This window comes from Gallinula chloropus (genome assembly GCF_964237585.1).
Source record: "Gallinula chloropus genome assembly, chromosome: Z".
Classification (NCBI taxonomy): domain Eukaryota; kingdom Metazoa; phylum Chordata; class Aves; order Gruiformes; family Rallidae; genus Gallinula; species Gallinula chloropus.
Window position 1 is genome coordinate 68,646,343 of NC_140089.1, and position 15,417 is coordinate 68,661,759.

Here is a 15,417-nt window from a genome sequence, read left to right on the forward strand (position 1 = left end):
TGAAAGACTGTATTTACAGTTCAGTGGGGATGTTTTCTGTTAGTGTTCTGTTCCATGAAGTGGCAGGTTAATCATGATACAGGCAGGCACTGCAAATTTTTTCTTTAAATGGTTCTGCCAGTTAATCTCAGTCCACACTTCTTGCATTGCCTTTTTCCAAGGGTGAAGGACATTATTCAAAATTGAGGAGCTGTGAAGGAACCCCGAGTTTTGAGCACATGCTCTGAAGTGTAGAAAGATATAGATCTGTTATCCTATGAACAGTAATGCACTGAGCTATCTGGCAGTAGTCCATGCTGGGATGTTTTATTTAAAAAGGGTTTTTAGTTAAATTTTTTTCTTGATTTTTCTTTTCTTGCTTAACATTTTGAAAATTAATTTAATCCAATGTGAAACAAGAGAGATGTTCTAGATGGCAACAACAAGCCGACTGGACAACCATTTCTCTACCGTGGAGTGATGTTTGCATGTAGGTGATCCAAAAGCATGCACACCAGGAGTTTAAAAATCTGATGTTAAGAGCTACGCAACTTGCAAAGTTCAGTTAGCTCTGGATTCAGTGTGGAGAAGCATTATCCCCTTCTGATCTACATTAAAAAAATAATTAAAATAAGAATAGCCCGCCTTTGTAGGTGATGAACGCACCCTAGACACGGGATTATTGTTATAAAATTATTAGCATACCAACAGACAATCTCCTGCTGTTGGAGAGTTACTGAGGGCAGGAATGTCTTCATCTTTGTAAGTGAAACTCCAGCCAGTGTTACGATGTTAAGGCAGCGTGACATACAGCAGTTTTGATTAAACTATCTCTTTCCCTACCGTTATTGGGTCCGTTTCCCGTACTGTGCGGCTGGTCCGGTTCCAAAGTTTTCATCTGGCTTTTTCTTTTTTTTTCTTTTCCTTTTTTTTTCCCCTTCCCCTGACAGCCAACATGTGATACTTTGTGTGCGGCAGCTCGTCCTTTCCCCGAGCACTTCAGACGTGTTTTTACTTCTTCCCCGCACTTTACAATTAATTAACTAATTAATTCTCATTACAGAGTAGATAATAAAATGCAGGGACCGAGGGCCTAGCGTGGTCAGTGGTGGTGGCGGCGGCTCCGCGCCACGTTTTGCTGCTGGTGGGATGCGCGAGTGAAACCGCCGGGGTGGGGGTGGGCGGCGGGTCCCCGCCAGCAGCAGCAGCCCCGCCGGCAGCACCCTGCCGCCGGCGGAGCTGCGAAAACAGGAAGCGGGGTGGCCGCAGCGGGCGGCCGCGCTGATTCATCCCTGCCCGCACCGCTCCGCTGCGCGCCCGCGGAGCTCGGCGTTACCCGGAGGGGGCGGCGCCGCGGCCGGCCGCGGGGCGGGCGGGAGAGGCGAGGAGAGGCAGGCGGCGAACCCGGCCGGCGGGAAGTTTCTGCCGGCGCTGCCGCTCACCGTCCCGGTGGCTCCGAAGTGGTCCGGGCTGGCAATATGAGGGAGCAGCACTCATGTGTGGGTACCGGGCAGCGGAGGATGGAACCGCTGGAGCTCGCCGTTAGCCCCGTGAAACGCTTGCGAACTGAGTACGCCTTTCCCTGTCTCTTCGCAGAGGAGGCCTACCAAAAACTGGCCAGCGAGACCCTGGAGGAGCTGGACTGGTGCCTGGACCAGCTGGAGACCCTGCAGACTCGGCACTCCGTCAGCGAAATGGCCTCGAACAAGGTAGGAGCCCGCGGCGCCGGCTCTCTCCCGGCGGGCGCGGGAGGGAGGGGGGCGGCACTGCCTGAGCTGCATCCCGGGGGGAGGTCGTTCCCGCAGCCCACAGGGGCTCCACTGGCTGCACCAACCTCGGCCGAAAAACTTGCTACGGACTGTGATAAGCCTTCCTATGCGCGCTTGTGCGCAGGAAGGGCTCTCGTTGAGTTTTATGTGCCAGTTCCCTTAAACGTCAGGAGAAGTTGGGAAAACGGTGCGGGTCGTGGAAAGCTACACTGCTCCCCTACGTGTCGCAATTTAAAAACAAAAAGTTTTGTCTGCTGGCAGTAGTCTGTTCAGACGCCTTTTCGTAGCATCCTGTTGTGAACCAGGGGCCTTTCCTAGGAAGTGGTGTAAAAGTAGCATGGAAAGGTGGTAAAGGTAGCCCCTTGATGTTAGGGGAGCTGCAGACCGAAGCGTCTGTGTTAATAGTAGTGCTGGCGGCTGTCCTGAAGAAGACACTTAACAACCGAAACGGCATCACAATAGTCGCTGGCTGCGACCTAGGGCCGGAGGTGCGCGCCTGGCGCGGAGCGTGCGCTTCCCTTCCAGCCTGGGAGCGCGCTGGCCCGGGACATGTGCCGGCGGGTATGTCATCTGCGTGCGTGTTTCTGCTCTTTGAAATAAGAGTTTCCACATGCTCCATTCATAAGTGCGCTTTCTTCTGTGATTTCGGTTTGTAGGGAACGTGTAGCAGCGTCTCTGGAGTTAACTTGTACAGCCGAATTACTGAATCGGCTGTCTTGCTTCAGAACTTTGTTGTAGGTTTGTCATCAACTGATACTTTTAAGTATGTGGTGAGCTATACACACAGTGACATTAGAATAAGTAAGTTTTAATTAATAGACTGGTTTTGTCTCGTATGTCTGCAGAAGTAGCCAGTGATTTTAAGGTATCTTTTGACCATTTTAGTTACAATTAGGGTTTTGGGTTTTTTTAAGTTTGGAAAATAATGGATTCAATTGCTTCTGACTTGGCTTATGCTATTTTAAAATTTTGCTGTCTTGCTTTAACTGCCTTTACCAGGTATCTTCTCTTTCTTACTGTCATGGTGTGTTTTTAAGTCCACATTCAACACAGCCTGTGTGTAAGATGTGAAGTATTCACATTCATTCAGTGCCTTAGATAATGTAATATAATTTGCCTTGTGCTGTTCTTGCCTATAGAGACTCTTGCGACTAATTAAATCTCTGCTTTGCGAGTGCACTGCCCTATTCTCAGATCGGTGTTTTCAGGTTTTATTGCTGTTTGAAGGAGCTCATTGTTCAGAGCATCTTGCATACTGTACCGGCAAGTTACAATGTCAAGAGTTTTGGAGTCTTAGTTTTAGCACTATTTCAATCTAGTGACATTTTTTTGAAGGCAGAAAGATCAGAGCAACACATAGGGCGAGATCTTTCCTTGCTAACAAGTTTGAACACCTATCAGTTCCCTGACTAGTGATGTGTGTGTAGCTACTCTTTCACAAAATCCTGGACTTTAAGGTGTTTGTTTATTACCTCCTTAAAACAGCAGTATGTTTTATGAACAATGAGGGCAAACTTTTTAGACTACATTAAAAGTAATTGCGGATCATTGTCCCTTTTGCCAACGGTATTCAGAATTTCACCTAAAGAGGGTCTGTTTTTAAAATAAAATGTAACTGCTTTGCGTCTTTAAGTAGATGCAAAGGTGCTACCGCTGTTTGAACTGGTTGAAGAACAGTTTGCAGTAAATTACAGGATAAACATTCTTCACAAGTTTATATTCAAATGAAAAGGACTGTGTGGTTCAGAAAGTTTATCATTTTGTCGCTTCCAACAGAAGATCATGCGGACAAGGGATTGATGCGGGTTACACAGTAAGCCTGGTTGTCATAGTTAATCTGAAGGTCAGGGAGAACGATGCCAAGCTCTGCATCAAAACTGTAATCTGTATCTTGCAATAATGCATTGCCCCAGTCTGGTTGATCTGTCAAATAGGGATGTGTCTAAAGCACTTTATTGCTATGTGCTGTTTCATATTGCAGAATTTGGAAAAAGCCTGGTATTGGGAAGGAATAGCTGCTGTTTGGTTTGGCAGGTCATGCCTAATTCTTAAAGTAAACTTTTTTCCCCTCTTTTGGGAAGGTTGTTCCCCTTCTTCAGAAATCAGTGATGACTTTCAGTGTGTAGTGGCTGGGGCTTTTGTTATTCTTAATTTTTTTTAAGAAATAATAATAAACTAAATCAGTGATACTAACCATAATATGATTAGTGGTGAATGTAGTGCAATAGGATTTGAATTTTAGGTGTGCTAATAGGTGGTTCTAAAGAATAATTTTACTCCTGACGATTGAAATAGCAGTTATACACTACCTGCTACTGTAATATAACTGCAAATTGTGACACAACTGTAAGGTGTGTAGGTAAAGTTTACTCTTTTAGTTTAGAGAGAAACTGAAATAGAGAAACTTTGCTCAAGTCCAAGAACCTAGACTTCAGTACAACAATGAAGAGAACTGGGTACACTTGACTATATCTCAAGAGTAAGTCCTGTAAAATCATGTGAGAAAATCAGGAAAAGGAGTGTTGTTGGTACAGAAGATGGTTTCTCACCACGTTTCCCTTCCTCTGTGTTTCTTTAAGAACTAACGGGTAAGTTAGTTTTCTCTTTGATTTCCCCCCTTCCTTGTATACAACAGTGTATTTATCAGTTAGCTTTACTTATTTATGTGAAGGTGTGTGAGACATAAGGGCTGGAGTAAGAACTGAGTTCTGCACCAGACATGAGCTTTTGCCGATCGTGCAAAGGCTGTCAGTCTAGAAGGAAAAAAGATTCAGAGAAGAAATAGTATTGTGTGTCCTGAATGCCTGAAGTAGGCCAGGGGGTGAGTCTTATCTCCAATCCCTCTCAGTGCAGCCAGTTGACAGTTGAGCAGTTGTTGATTGCATCTGCGTGGAATCCCCTTACCATCAGTAATGCCTGCGTAGGACTTGCGTTAGCATATCCCAATCCGAGGGTGTTTATTTTGTTTAGATGCCCCTCGTGCTCAATTAGCGGTAGTCTGTGACGTGCCAGCTCACAGCTTGGGATGACTGAAAGCGGGATGAAGCACATAGATGATAAGATCCTTCTTGTCCCTGCTGAAGACTGCAAGTAGCAGTAGGCACAGGGTGCTCTCTGCAGTCTCAGGATGAGCTCAGACTTCTTCAGGCAGTAAGTGTAATCCTCAAAACTTTGAAAACATGCTCTAGTTTGGCACTGGAGGAAAACAGGCACGATGCTTGGCTGCTGAAGTTACACTAGGGTGACTGTAATATCCAGTTAATGTCCCATTTCCCAGCCATCCCTGGAATAAGCAGATTTCCAAGGGCCTCTAGGCATTGCACGTAAAGCAACTGACGAATAGAGCTGTGATGCATCCATAAGCGTAGTTCATAAATAAATCTGATTTCTAAAAGACCTAGTATTTAAAAGGACTGTGAATTATCGTTATGATGATATGAATCTTATAACACTTGATGTTTTCTTAAATTAACAGCTTCTCAAATTGGGTACTAAAAAGAGAATCCCAGCTTTTTTTAAAAAAAAACACAGCAAGTTTCTTGTCCTCACACTGCAGTAGAAAACTTGTAAAGTCTTGAAAGCCTCTAAAACTAGAAAACAAATACAAAGCACCTAATATTTGAATATCAACTAAAATGTCTGTCATTTTTTGAGACCTAATTCTGATTTTTTTATAACATTAGCTGTTAATGTTGGCTAATGTCAGTGGACTTTGGCTCTGTGGCGTTTTTCTGCATGATGCTTTCTTGAATGGAAACACATTTTTAGGAAATAATTTACCAATTTGTGTCACTAAAGGTAGGAACCCAAGGCATAATTTAACTGTATTTAACTCTTCTGATTTCCAGAGATGTTAACCCATATTCTGCTAAACAGAATTACGTGTAATATTTGTGTTGAAAGCCGTAGTTTTTAGGTGGGTACTAGTTTGCTTATTGTGATTTTTAACTTTAGACACAGGTACTCTTTGATAAACTTGTACAAGCAAATGATCTTTTTAAGGTTTCTGGATTACAGGGTGATTTTTTTTTTTTTTTTTAAATGAATAATCCTCCCTTTTAATTTTTTTCTGCCAAACAAGAGTAAAGTAAAAACTAATAGATTAAGTTCTCTGGGAGAAGGACAGTCTTCTTCCAGCACATGGTACCTACCTTAAGTCTCTGGGTCTGAGATTTTTGTCTGTGAAAGACAATAAATAGATGAAGAATGCCAATAATAAAGATGCAGCAACCACTTTCTGCTAGACAGCATTAATTGTAGGTTAGTCAAATGTGGAGGAATACTTATAATGAAACTGATGCACAGAAGTATATTTTCACTTCTGTAATCATGATTTTGCAAACATCCCTTGTATGTTGCATATGAATTTAGACATTGAAAAAGTTTCAATTCATGTTGCTTCTGTTTCAGTTTTAAGTTTTACTGCAGGCGACTGTTCTTGCTGATAAATGGTAATGAACAAGAGTTTGGATAAGGTTGTTCATTAGGTATTTCTTTTCCACTATAAACTTCTGGGAATGCCATTTCTCCAGGAATAGTTTTTTAGGTATCAAAGCTAAGAAGATTTAAGTTCCACTTAGTTTGACCATGTTAAGTATGAAACACCAGCTTGTATATCAGGTGGAAATGCCCACAAATTAAAGCCGAAAGCTATTTACATTTAGTTACTAATGCTAGGGACTATGGAAAAAACCTTTCTGGGATTTTTGAGTGCTTTGAAGATGCTCAAAGTTATCAACCAATTAACTTCCAAAGGCTACGTTAATGTAACACTTAATGCAACATTAGTGGGATTTTGGTTTTATGGTTATGACTCTGTATTGGTCACCCTATTACCTAAGCTCGAACAGTTTTAATAATACTTTCTTTGAAAGAATTGCCTACCTGTAAACATTTAGTGTAAACTAAAATTACACTTGAAGGAGAAAAAGACAACTTGAAATCTGTTCATGTAGTGATTTGGTTTTCGTTGGGTTTTTTTGTTACATTCCCACCTGACGTCCCCTGCCAATTTGATGTTTTATAATCACGTTTTCCTGCTGCTAAAAAGTATTTTTCCTTTCCTCCTCTCTAGTGCTAAAATGCTCATGCAGGCGACAGAGAGGTGACTAACGTAATACCTGGGGAAAGAGTGAGGCTAAACAAATTACTTAGTTCAGATAATGGGCTGTGTATAAATTCCCTAACATGCTTCAAACAGAAGTGTTGCTTTACCTCTGCTGAGTTTTCCTGGGGGCTGGGGAGAGCCCTGCATGCCCATGTTCCTGTGTGGCCCTTGATGGGGCAGGAGGAGCAAGGCCAGAAAGCAGCTCCTGCCAGCTCTTTACAGACACCGGCCCTTGGATGGGGAAGCACTTTGTTGCCACCAGCTGATAGCAGCTCCCTGAGTTTCCCTGTGTCCAGAATTTATGGAGCAAACCGCAGGCTCCAACTCCTGATTTAGTCCATCCATGCATTTTATCTTCATGTTGCTCTGTGGAAAATTTCAAGTTTGTAGGTCCCTAGATGGCCAAGTCTAGAACTAGTGAATGTGGTTTGTGCCACTGGCTCAGTCTTTATCAACAGCCTAGTTTTTGGTGTTGTCTTTTTTGAATTCTTGCTACCAGCTTTGGGGGCAGGTTTGTCAAACAGTTAGGAGTTTGTCTCCAGAAATTGTGTTTCATGTGTAGGAGAGTATTTATGGTTTTTTAATGCTTTTTACAAATGTGGAAGCTCAGCCAGAGTAAAACTGTAACCCCTTCTGTCAGCCACCAACTAGTGACCTGCTTAAAATTAAAGGACAGGGTACTGTTGTCATATCCATTTAAGAGGATTTAAACATAAGTCAGTCTCTTGAGTTTCAGCTGTTGCACTTGAAAAATATGTACTGGAAACGTAACAGCAGAAGATAAATTTGTTGTTGTCATGAGTAAATTGTTGCAGAGCAGACAGCATCTCTGTTTTGTTTCTCAGCTTTTAAGAACTTGGATATCCAGATGAAAAACTTGATGTGGTTTGTAGTGTGACAGTCCTCTTATATAATGCCTGGCAATACCGTTGCACTTGGCTGGCTGACATGATAGTTTAATTGGTTATTGTGTTCCCAGATCTTTCTAGGAAAATCTGAGGTTTTGTTAGTTCTAGAGTGCTGTTTCTAGAAGGTTACAATTAAGAAGCAGCTGTTGGCAAGAAAAAGCTTGAGTGCAGCATCAGGAAATTTATTCATTAAGGATTTTTTTTTGTACAGCGGCAGAGTAAAGGGATACTGATGAAGTGGTGATCCTGAATTTGAATTAATATGTATTTGTGCATTTGTGGTTGCCTGATTTTTGTTGTACTTCGTAACAAGAGAAAGGGAAAAGAGCATGGTGGAGGTAACAAAGGACTACCTTCACAGGCACACTCCTCACTTTCCATGTGCTGAAGCCAGCCCCAAAGGGTTTTAAGACCTCTGAGCTGGAGTGCAGTTCCTGGTCTTACCTGCTACCATTAAGATTACTCATGAGTTGAGGGGTGTGTGTATCTATCTATGCACGTAACAAGGAGTTAGATAGGACTTTGCTGGCTGTATTGTGCAGGGATGTGCTGCAGTGAGATAATGGGTGAAACATCCTCTCATGCAGATGGCTTTTGCCATCCCTTCCTTATTTATGAACGCTTTTATCTTCTCAAACAAGTGGATGGAGTTGCGTAGTGTCAGTGGATTCAGTGACAATCTCTTCTGAGAAAATGCTGCTGCTCCATAGGAGCACAGAATCACAGAATTCATTAGACTGGCTAAAGCTGGTCTAGTCCAACCCACCTGCAGTAAGCAGAGACACCTTTAACTAGATCATGTTGCTCAGAGCTTCATCAAGCCTGACCATGAATGTCTCCAATGTCTCACCACCCTCATAGTAAAGAACTTTATAGGAGCTATTGGGTTGGTGTCAAATGAGAAAAACTGTGAAACACCCCATTCTCCTGTGGGGGTGGGAAGTGGGGACTTTGGTGGTATTTGAGCTTTAGGTCTTGAGAAAGAAACAATGGTGTTGGTTGAGGCTCAAGGTGTCCTAGTTTTGAGCAGTCTTGTGGGTACATGATGGCAAAACTTTGTCTCCCTAGGTTATGACGAGCACACATTTGTGATTTGGAAACATTTTAATTGAGTGGTGGGGTAGCCCCTTCTGTTTGTCAATAGCTCTTCAGAAACAGAAGTACACAAACCAGACTGTCCTGTTCTGTGCCAGCAGACAGGAGACGAGTTGACCCATCATGATCTATACCAAGAACACTGGTATTTCAAGGCTCCAGAGCAAGTAGGAAACCCTTAACCTCCTAGGTTCAGTCTGTACTTCTAATTTTTGAAAAAACACTGATTTCTGCACCTCTCATTTGAGCTGCATAGGAGGAATGACAACTCTGAGGTCGTTCTTATGATTTAACAGTTCTCAGCTGTTCAGCTGCTTCTAGGATTGCATAGGTTTCCAGTCACTAATAACTTGATAATTTTTTCCATAAATATAAGCAAATGGTCCACACTAGCACACAAACAGCCCTTTTTGTAGCCTCTTTAATTATAGGAAATGCCACAGTATGAAAGATTCTTTCCTTTTAGCGTAATGGCACAGAATAATATAGAGAAAATATTATAGATTAAATAACTAGGACTTGCTGTGGAAAATAACTTTACTTTCAACCACCATAATAGAGGATTTGAAAATTATGAAGTTTTTCCAGAAATTGGATTATTTAAAGCTAAAATGCAAATGTCAATTTGCCCTTTTGTGGCATTTATAAAAGACACCGATTTTTTTTTTTTCTTCCCAGAGGTTTTACTTGGAAAAGCCTTCATGGACATGCATTCTTCATAACTTCTTGCTTAATAATAAAGGTGGAATTCATGGCTACTGAAAGGCATGATAAGTATCTAAATGCTTGGGCTCCTTGTGACAGTATTGAGAGCCAAGAACGCCTGCATTGTCTTCATAGTAAGCTGCTGTAGTCAAGGTTGGACTGTAAGATACGAAGCGTTTCAGGGAGCAGTGGCCACCAGTTTTTCCTTTTTTAACAAATTTTGTGTTGCCAGTTAGGGAGAGCTTCTGCTGTTCTATGAAGGTTTAGTACAGTGAATGTTGTGTTTGCCAAAATGTCAATTCAGCCTGTCTCAAAAACTGTAATAAGGAGCTGTTCTCCTGTCTCAATTTCATTGGTAGGAGTTTTGGTGTCATCTCCTAAACATGGAAAGCTTTGGCAGACTTAAAATAGAATTAAGTGTGTTATGGATTGATATGTCCTGTTCTGGTTTTTGTTGGGGTTTTGTGGTTGTTGGTTTGTTTGGGGGTTTTTTATTACAGCATGTATCAATAGAAACTCATCTCAGTTCTACTTAACTTGCCAGTCCCCTGCATAGTGGCAAAACTGAACATTGGGAAGGTAAGGCATAATGGAAAGCGATCCTACTCATCTTGTGTCAAAACCCAGTGAGAAGGGCTGTGGCCAGCACCTGCCTCGTGATCTGGCGCTCATCTCTGAGCACTTCAGGCGCAGTTTCCCTGCAGCTGCCCCGGGAGATTGCTGCTTCTTTTCAGTCAAGGGGGATGTTGCTGTGCTAGGGCAAGTTTTGCCTGTCCTGGCTCTACTTGCCTGCTCCTGTTGTGGAAGTGGAGCTGCACTGGCAATAGCATTGTCTGCTGTAAATCACAAGCAGCAGAGCTGATGTGCAGGGCCTATTTACAAGGATATCTACATATAAAATTTAAAGAGCTTACTACTTCTATTAATTAAGCTGTAACCCACTAACATATGATCAGCTAATGTAACTGAGCTAACTGAATCCTTACATGAGATCCCTTGGCAAGACAAGGTTTAACTAAACCCTCTGCTTATAACTTCTATGGGGAAGGCTGCTGGCTTATCTGGTCTTATTTGGGGAGCAAAAGCAAGAGGGTAAAGGAAAGGTAAACTAGAAGCAGACTTTGCAGTTAAATTTGATTTTCATTTTTTTATGTAGACAAGAAATACCAGAGTTGCGATTAATATGTAGACACTAAGTTTTGCATAGTAATAGTTCATCATTCCTAGTCAAGGATTGTTTCTATTTTGTATAGAAAGTATGTTAAGTAGCTTATAGACCTATTTAAAACAGCCCAAAATACAAAACACTTAACAAAAGTGTCTGAGTTAGCTTTTCACCTGTAAAACAACATAGATCATTAAGGTCCTTATTTCATGTGCTTTTACTGCAAGTCATGTTTCAAAAAGCGTTGCCTGCACTGCACTGAAGTGATACACCATGACATTCATATCACTCGACTGACAGATAAGTGTTCGTTTCAAAGGTTGGGGAACTGAGGTGTAGTGGTTAAGATGCAATTGTGGTGATCCCAGCCTGGAAACCTACTCAAGAGCATCTTCTTGCTGCTTTCCCATGTTCAGCTGTGCTGCCCAGTTAGTGTGTGCTTGGCCCAGCTCTGCAGCAGGATGCCCTGCGTGCCCCCAGCCCTCCCCCCGCCCCCCCCCCCCCTTCCCTCTGCATACATTCATATCTAAGTTAGGTTTAAGATCACTTCTTAGCAGGTGTCCTGAATACCAGGATGCAATCCACTCTCGTCAATGCTACATATTGGCAAAGTGTTAATGAGGCAGCAATTACTTTAATGTACACTGGTTTTCAAGCTCCTCCATCATTCTCCTCTGGTAATTTATTGTGTGCTAATGGTAGCTTTTGCTCGCCTGTGTTTATAACCACTGTATACTAACCAGTAGTATTTTATTTCTGCCTGAAGTTTGGGGGGATTTTTGAAGAATTTTGCAGTTGAGTTTTTTTCAAAGTTGCATAAGGCAGTGAAAACAAAAGTTGGTGTTCATTTTATTCTGGAAGAAACAGCTAGACCTCAGAGGAAATGTATATAGCTAACTGCAACTTCATGGCGATTCTGCTGCAGATACATGAGGCCAGGGGAACTGTTTGATGGATGTAACGATGTGTGGTTTTTAATTGAATTAGTTTAAATGATTGGAAGGACCTGTTCAAGCAGGCGCTAATGTATTTAAACCGAGCTATCTGATCTTCTTGTGGCCAAGGTTGACTGTACAGCCTTAATGGAATAATTTTACCCTGAATTACAGGCAACCTCACGCTGCAAGCTGAGATACTAGCGTTTTCATAAACCTGACTTTTGCAATTCAGAGTGAACAGTTATTACAGATATGTCTTTTCCTAATGGCCAAAAGCAAAATGGCTAACAATACTGACATTTTGATTACCATAAATCAGATTTCAAGAGGAGGACCACCAAGTGGATAGGTACAACTTTATCATTCAATACCCTTCCCTTGTTCTATACTGATACCTGTCAGAAGATTCAGGAAGGAGCACTGCACCAGTTGGTACTGAAATAGTTACTTTGATTGCAGTCACTATTAGCAGTGGTGCCAAATGCTTTCTGTCATTGTCTTTCTCAAGATATCAGTGTATACTATGTGAAGGTTTCTTATATGTCGAAACAATGATTTTCATAATACATCAGCCACCCATTGATGCTTCCAAAGGTGGTCTAAATGAAGAGCAATTTTTGCAAAGCGAGGATATGATTCACCTGTATTTGCTGACACAAGGAAGCAGTTCGTTTTCAGAGCTGATCTGAACAAAGAAAGGATAAACACACAAGAGAATATTTTGGGTATGCTCTTTAGCAGTGTTTATACAAACCTGATCTTTTGGACACTGGAAAGAGTAATGCAACTCCAGCAGGAGAAAATGATCAGTAGAAGGCATAATAGGCGTTAGTGTCAGAACAAAAGAAATGGCAAGGTAGTGCTGTTTGATTAATAGAGTTTGGAGAGCGGAAACAACTGAAAGGTAGGCTGCCACAGATCCAAGTAGCTGTTGTGGACTTGAGCATCTTTGAGCTTCTCTTAATGAAAATTTTTATTTTTTATTTTTTTAAAGATTTGATAACTATTTTTTCTTTGAGGAAAATGTTTGCTGTGTGCTTTTGCAGATGATATTAGACAATAATGACTAGGCTGTAAGCTTTGCTACTGCTGGGTTTGCAGGTGGTTGGAGCTCTTTAGTGTGTCAGCAGAATCATTAGCCTTTGGCTACTGTTGATAGCCTTTATTGCCACAAATGTGGCATTGATGATTTTCTTCTCGACTGTATGGTAGGTAAGCCCTGATATATTAGAAGTGATGCGTGGGGTAGTGTGAGAGTTACCATACCTTTGGTTTTGACCACGTTTTCCCCATGTACAAAGGGACCTCCCCTACAACTACACATGAAACAAAGACAGTGTTTCAGCTCTAAACTGAAAATAAATCCACAAGCTCTAGAGTTACATTTGAAAATTAATGATGAGCAGTTTTGTAAAGATGTTTTTATTACGCTCTTGTTATCGGAATTAAATGCTTGCCTCTGCTCAATTGCAGCATCCTGGAACCAGGGAGACCTTACAAACTACAGTATTTATTTTGCTTTCTAAAAATGTGGTTCCCTGGGATTCTCCCTTCTCAGCCGTAGCTCACCCACGTTCAGCTTTAGCTTTTTTAAAAAAAAAGGACGACTTCTGTCAAATCCTGACGTGTTACTTGGGTATCTCGAGGCAGCCCTTGTGTGCAGTGCTGCAGGGAGCATGCTCGGATTCCTCAGCATCTCCGTCCTCTGCTGCATGCTGATCACCTCGGCAGCGGCTGCCGGCTCCCGCCGCTGCTGCAAATGCACGCTGTGCTGATGCAGGCACCATAATAGGAAGCACCTAGGCCTGTCATAAACAAACAGGTCTGGGCTGAAAAAAAAAGTGCCAGCCTGACGTATGGTGTGGCCATAGCAACAAGCAGAGATGGGGGTGCCATTTTGGAGTAAATGCAGGCTAGTGTGGCTCAACAAGGAGCCAGAAAGTATCTTTGCTGGATTTACAAAGCTGTTCTGTATGTGCACGTCAGAGGTTTTCTGAAACACACTATTTGCAAGAAGAAAGCTTATAAAAAAAACCTAAATTCTGAAATTAAGCATGTAAGGGTGCCTTTTAAATGAAATTATTTTTCACTTGCAATGGAAACTTTAGCTGGAAAATTTATAAGCACGTTTACTCCTGAGAAATATAGCTGTGATGAATTACTTGACAAATCATAGAATATCTCTCTTTGGATGTATAAACTTTAAAGCCCTGAGCTTGCTGAGATTTCTCAGTAAAATGACTGTCTTTTTCCTGTACTGTGAAGCATGGCCAAAGTTTTATATGTCTGAATACTGGACCAAGGTAAGATTGCATTTCATAATTTGGTAATTAGTTGGATTTTCCTCTGTTATTAGTGTCAGTAAAAACAACTATGTACTTTTTCTAGCTGGGGGGGATTTCTCTGCAGCATGCTCTGCTTGTTGCAAGAAGAGGTTTCAGAGGGTTTATTATAGGAGAGCTTTTAAAGCTCATCACTGTGAAGAAGATGCTGTTGGTCGATACATAGTCAGAGCTTGGCATTTCTAGCACAGCTTTCAGTACATTCCTGCATTACAGAATTTGATTTTTTTAAATAGAATGACTGAATTTTAAATGCAGGAAGGTAAAGTGCCATGGAAAACTTCTGCAGAAACAAATCTTGGCATTTGGACTCTAAAACTTAAGTAATGATTTTTCTTTGGTGGTCAGGAATATACATCTGTAACCTAATCGTTGTTTCACAGAGCTGTGAAAGATAGATTGATTATAGGAATGATAGGATTCTGTGAAATAAAACTATGCTGTTGGAATAAAGTAGAACTGCTGGAAGAAAAAGAATTTGATAATTATGTTGTGGTGATTTTTTTTGTTTTTCCAGGTAGGTATTGTTCCTGTGCTCATGTGTTGTTTAGCTTTTATAGATGTGGTAAAAATAAGAGCATGCTGATGTGCATAGGGGCTTTAGGTTTGATCTTGCGATTATTATCAGAGCTTGAAAAATGTCCTGGTCGTAGAAAGCTAGAGCTGCCTGACTGAGCTAAGTGGAGGATGAGAGGACAGGTGTTGGTCTTGGATCTTGTTACGCCCCCTCATTTGAATACCATGTCTAAGTATGAAGCACTGCCTTAATTGCTTTGGAGGGAGGAGTCACCTGGGATTTGTTTTTCCTCTTTTTTATTCCTTCTACGGTGTCTTGGCTGTTGTGACATGGCATGCTTTTCACAAGTCTACCTGTTCCCCAACGTCTCTTTTCACCCCGCATCCTGCCCAGTGATGGTCTCTTGCCTTTGCTGATGCACGTAGCTTTGAACGGAGAGCCATGCCGACCCGCGCTGCGTCTACTGGGTGACTTGCTCATGGGCTCGTAGGTGGCAGCACTGGAAGCGATAAGATTCATTTTGACTTGTACCTTTTGACTACCAGGGGACTTCAGGAGTCTGTTTGCAGACTCAGATGAATAGCTCAGGTTTGCTTTGTGGTCCTTTTGCTTTGGGAAAATTTTCTAATGAAGACTTAGGACATTGTGTATTTATACCATTATTTTAATATGAGATGATTAATACAGAACTGGGCAGAAGGCAAGGTAAAATGTATGTTATAGTCAGGAAAAGTATGTGTTGAGTTTACAGTGGACTAGGCAATATTGCAAATTTAGCATTGCCTAATGCAATTTGATGAAACAGTCTACAGGTCAGCAGCATGCTCGTGGGTTTTTTTTCAAAAAGCTATGAATATGCTTTTTACACATGCAGCATTAAATTAAAACAGTA

At 41.7% G+C, this 15,417-nt stretch overlaps 1 protein-coding gene across 1 annotated transcript in view; it reads left to right on the forward strand.

Moving 5' to 3' along the window:
* Positions 1–1,499: 1,499 nt before the first annotated feature.
* The window catches only part of LOC311203746 (3',5'-cyclic-AMP phosphodiesterase 4D), a gene marked incomplete at both ends in the record, with an annotated part of 46,942 nt that continues 33,024 nt past the window's right edge, over positions 1,500–15,417 (forward strand). Inside the window, one exon of the mRNA XM_084278504.1 lies at positions 1,500–1,688. Within this exon, the coding sequence (XP_084134630.1) occupies positions 1,500–1,688 (189 nt within the window). The remainder of the gene's footprint in view (positions 1,689–15,417) is intronic.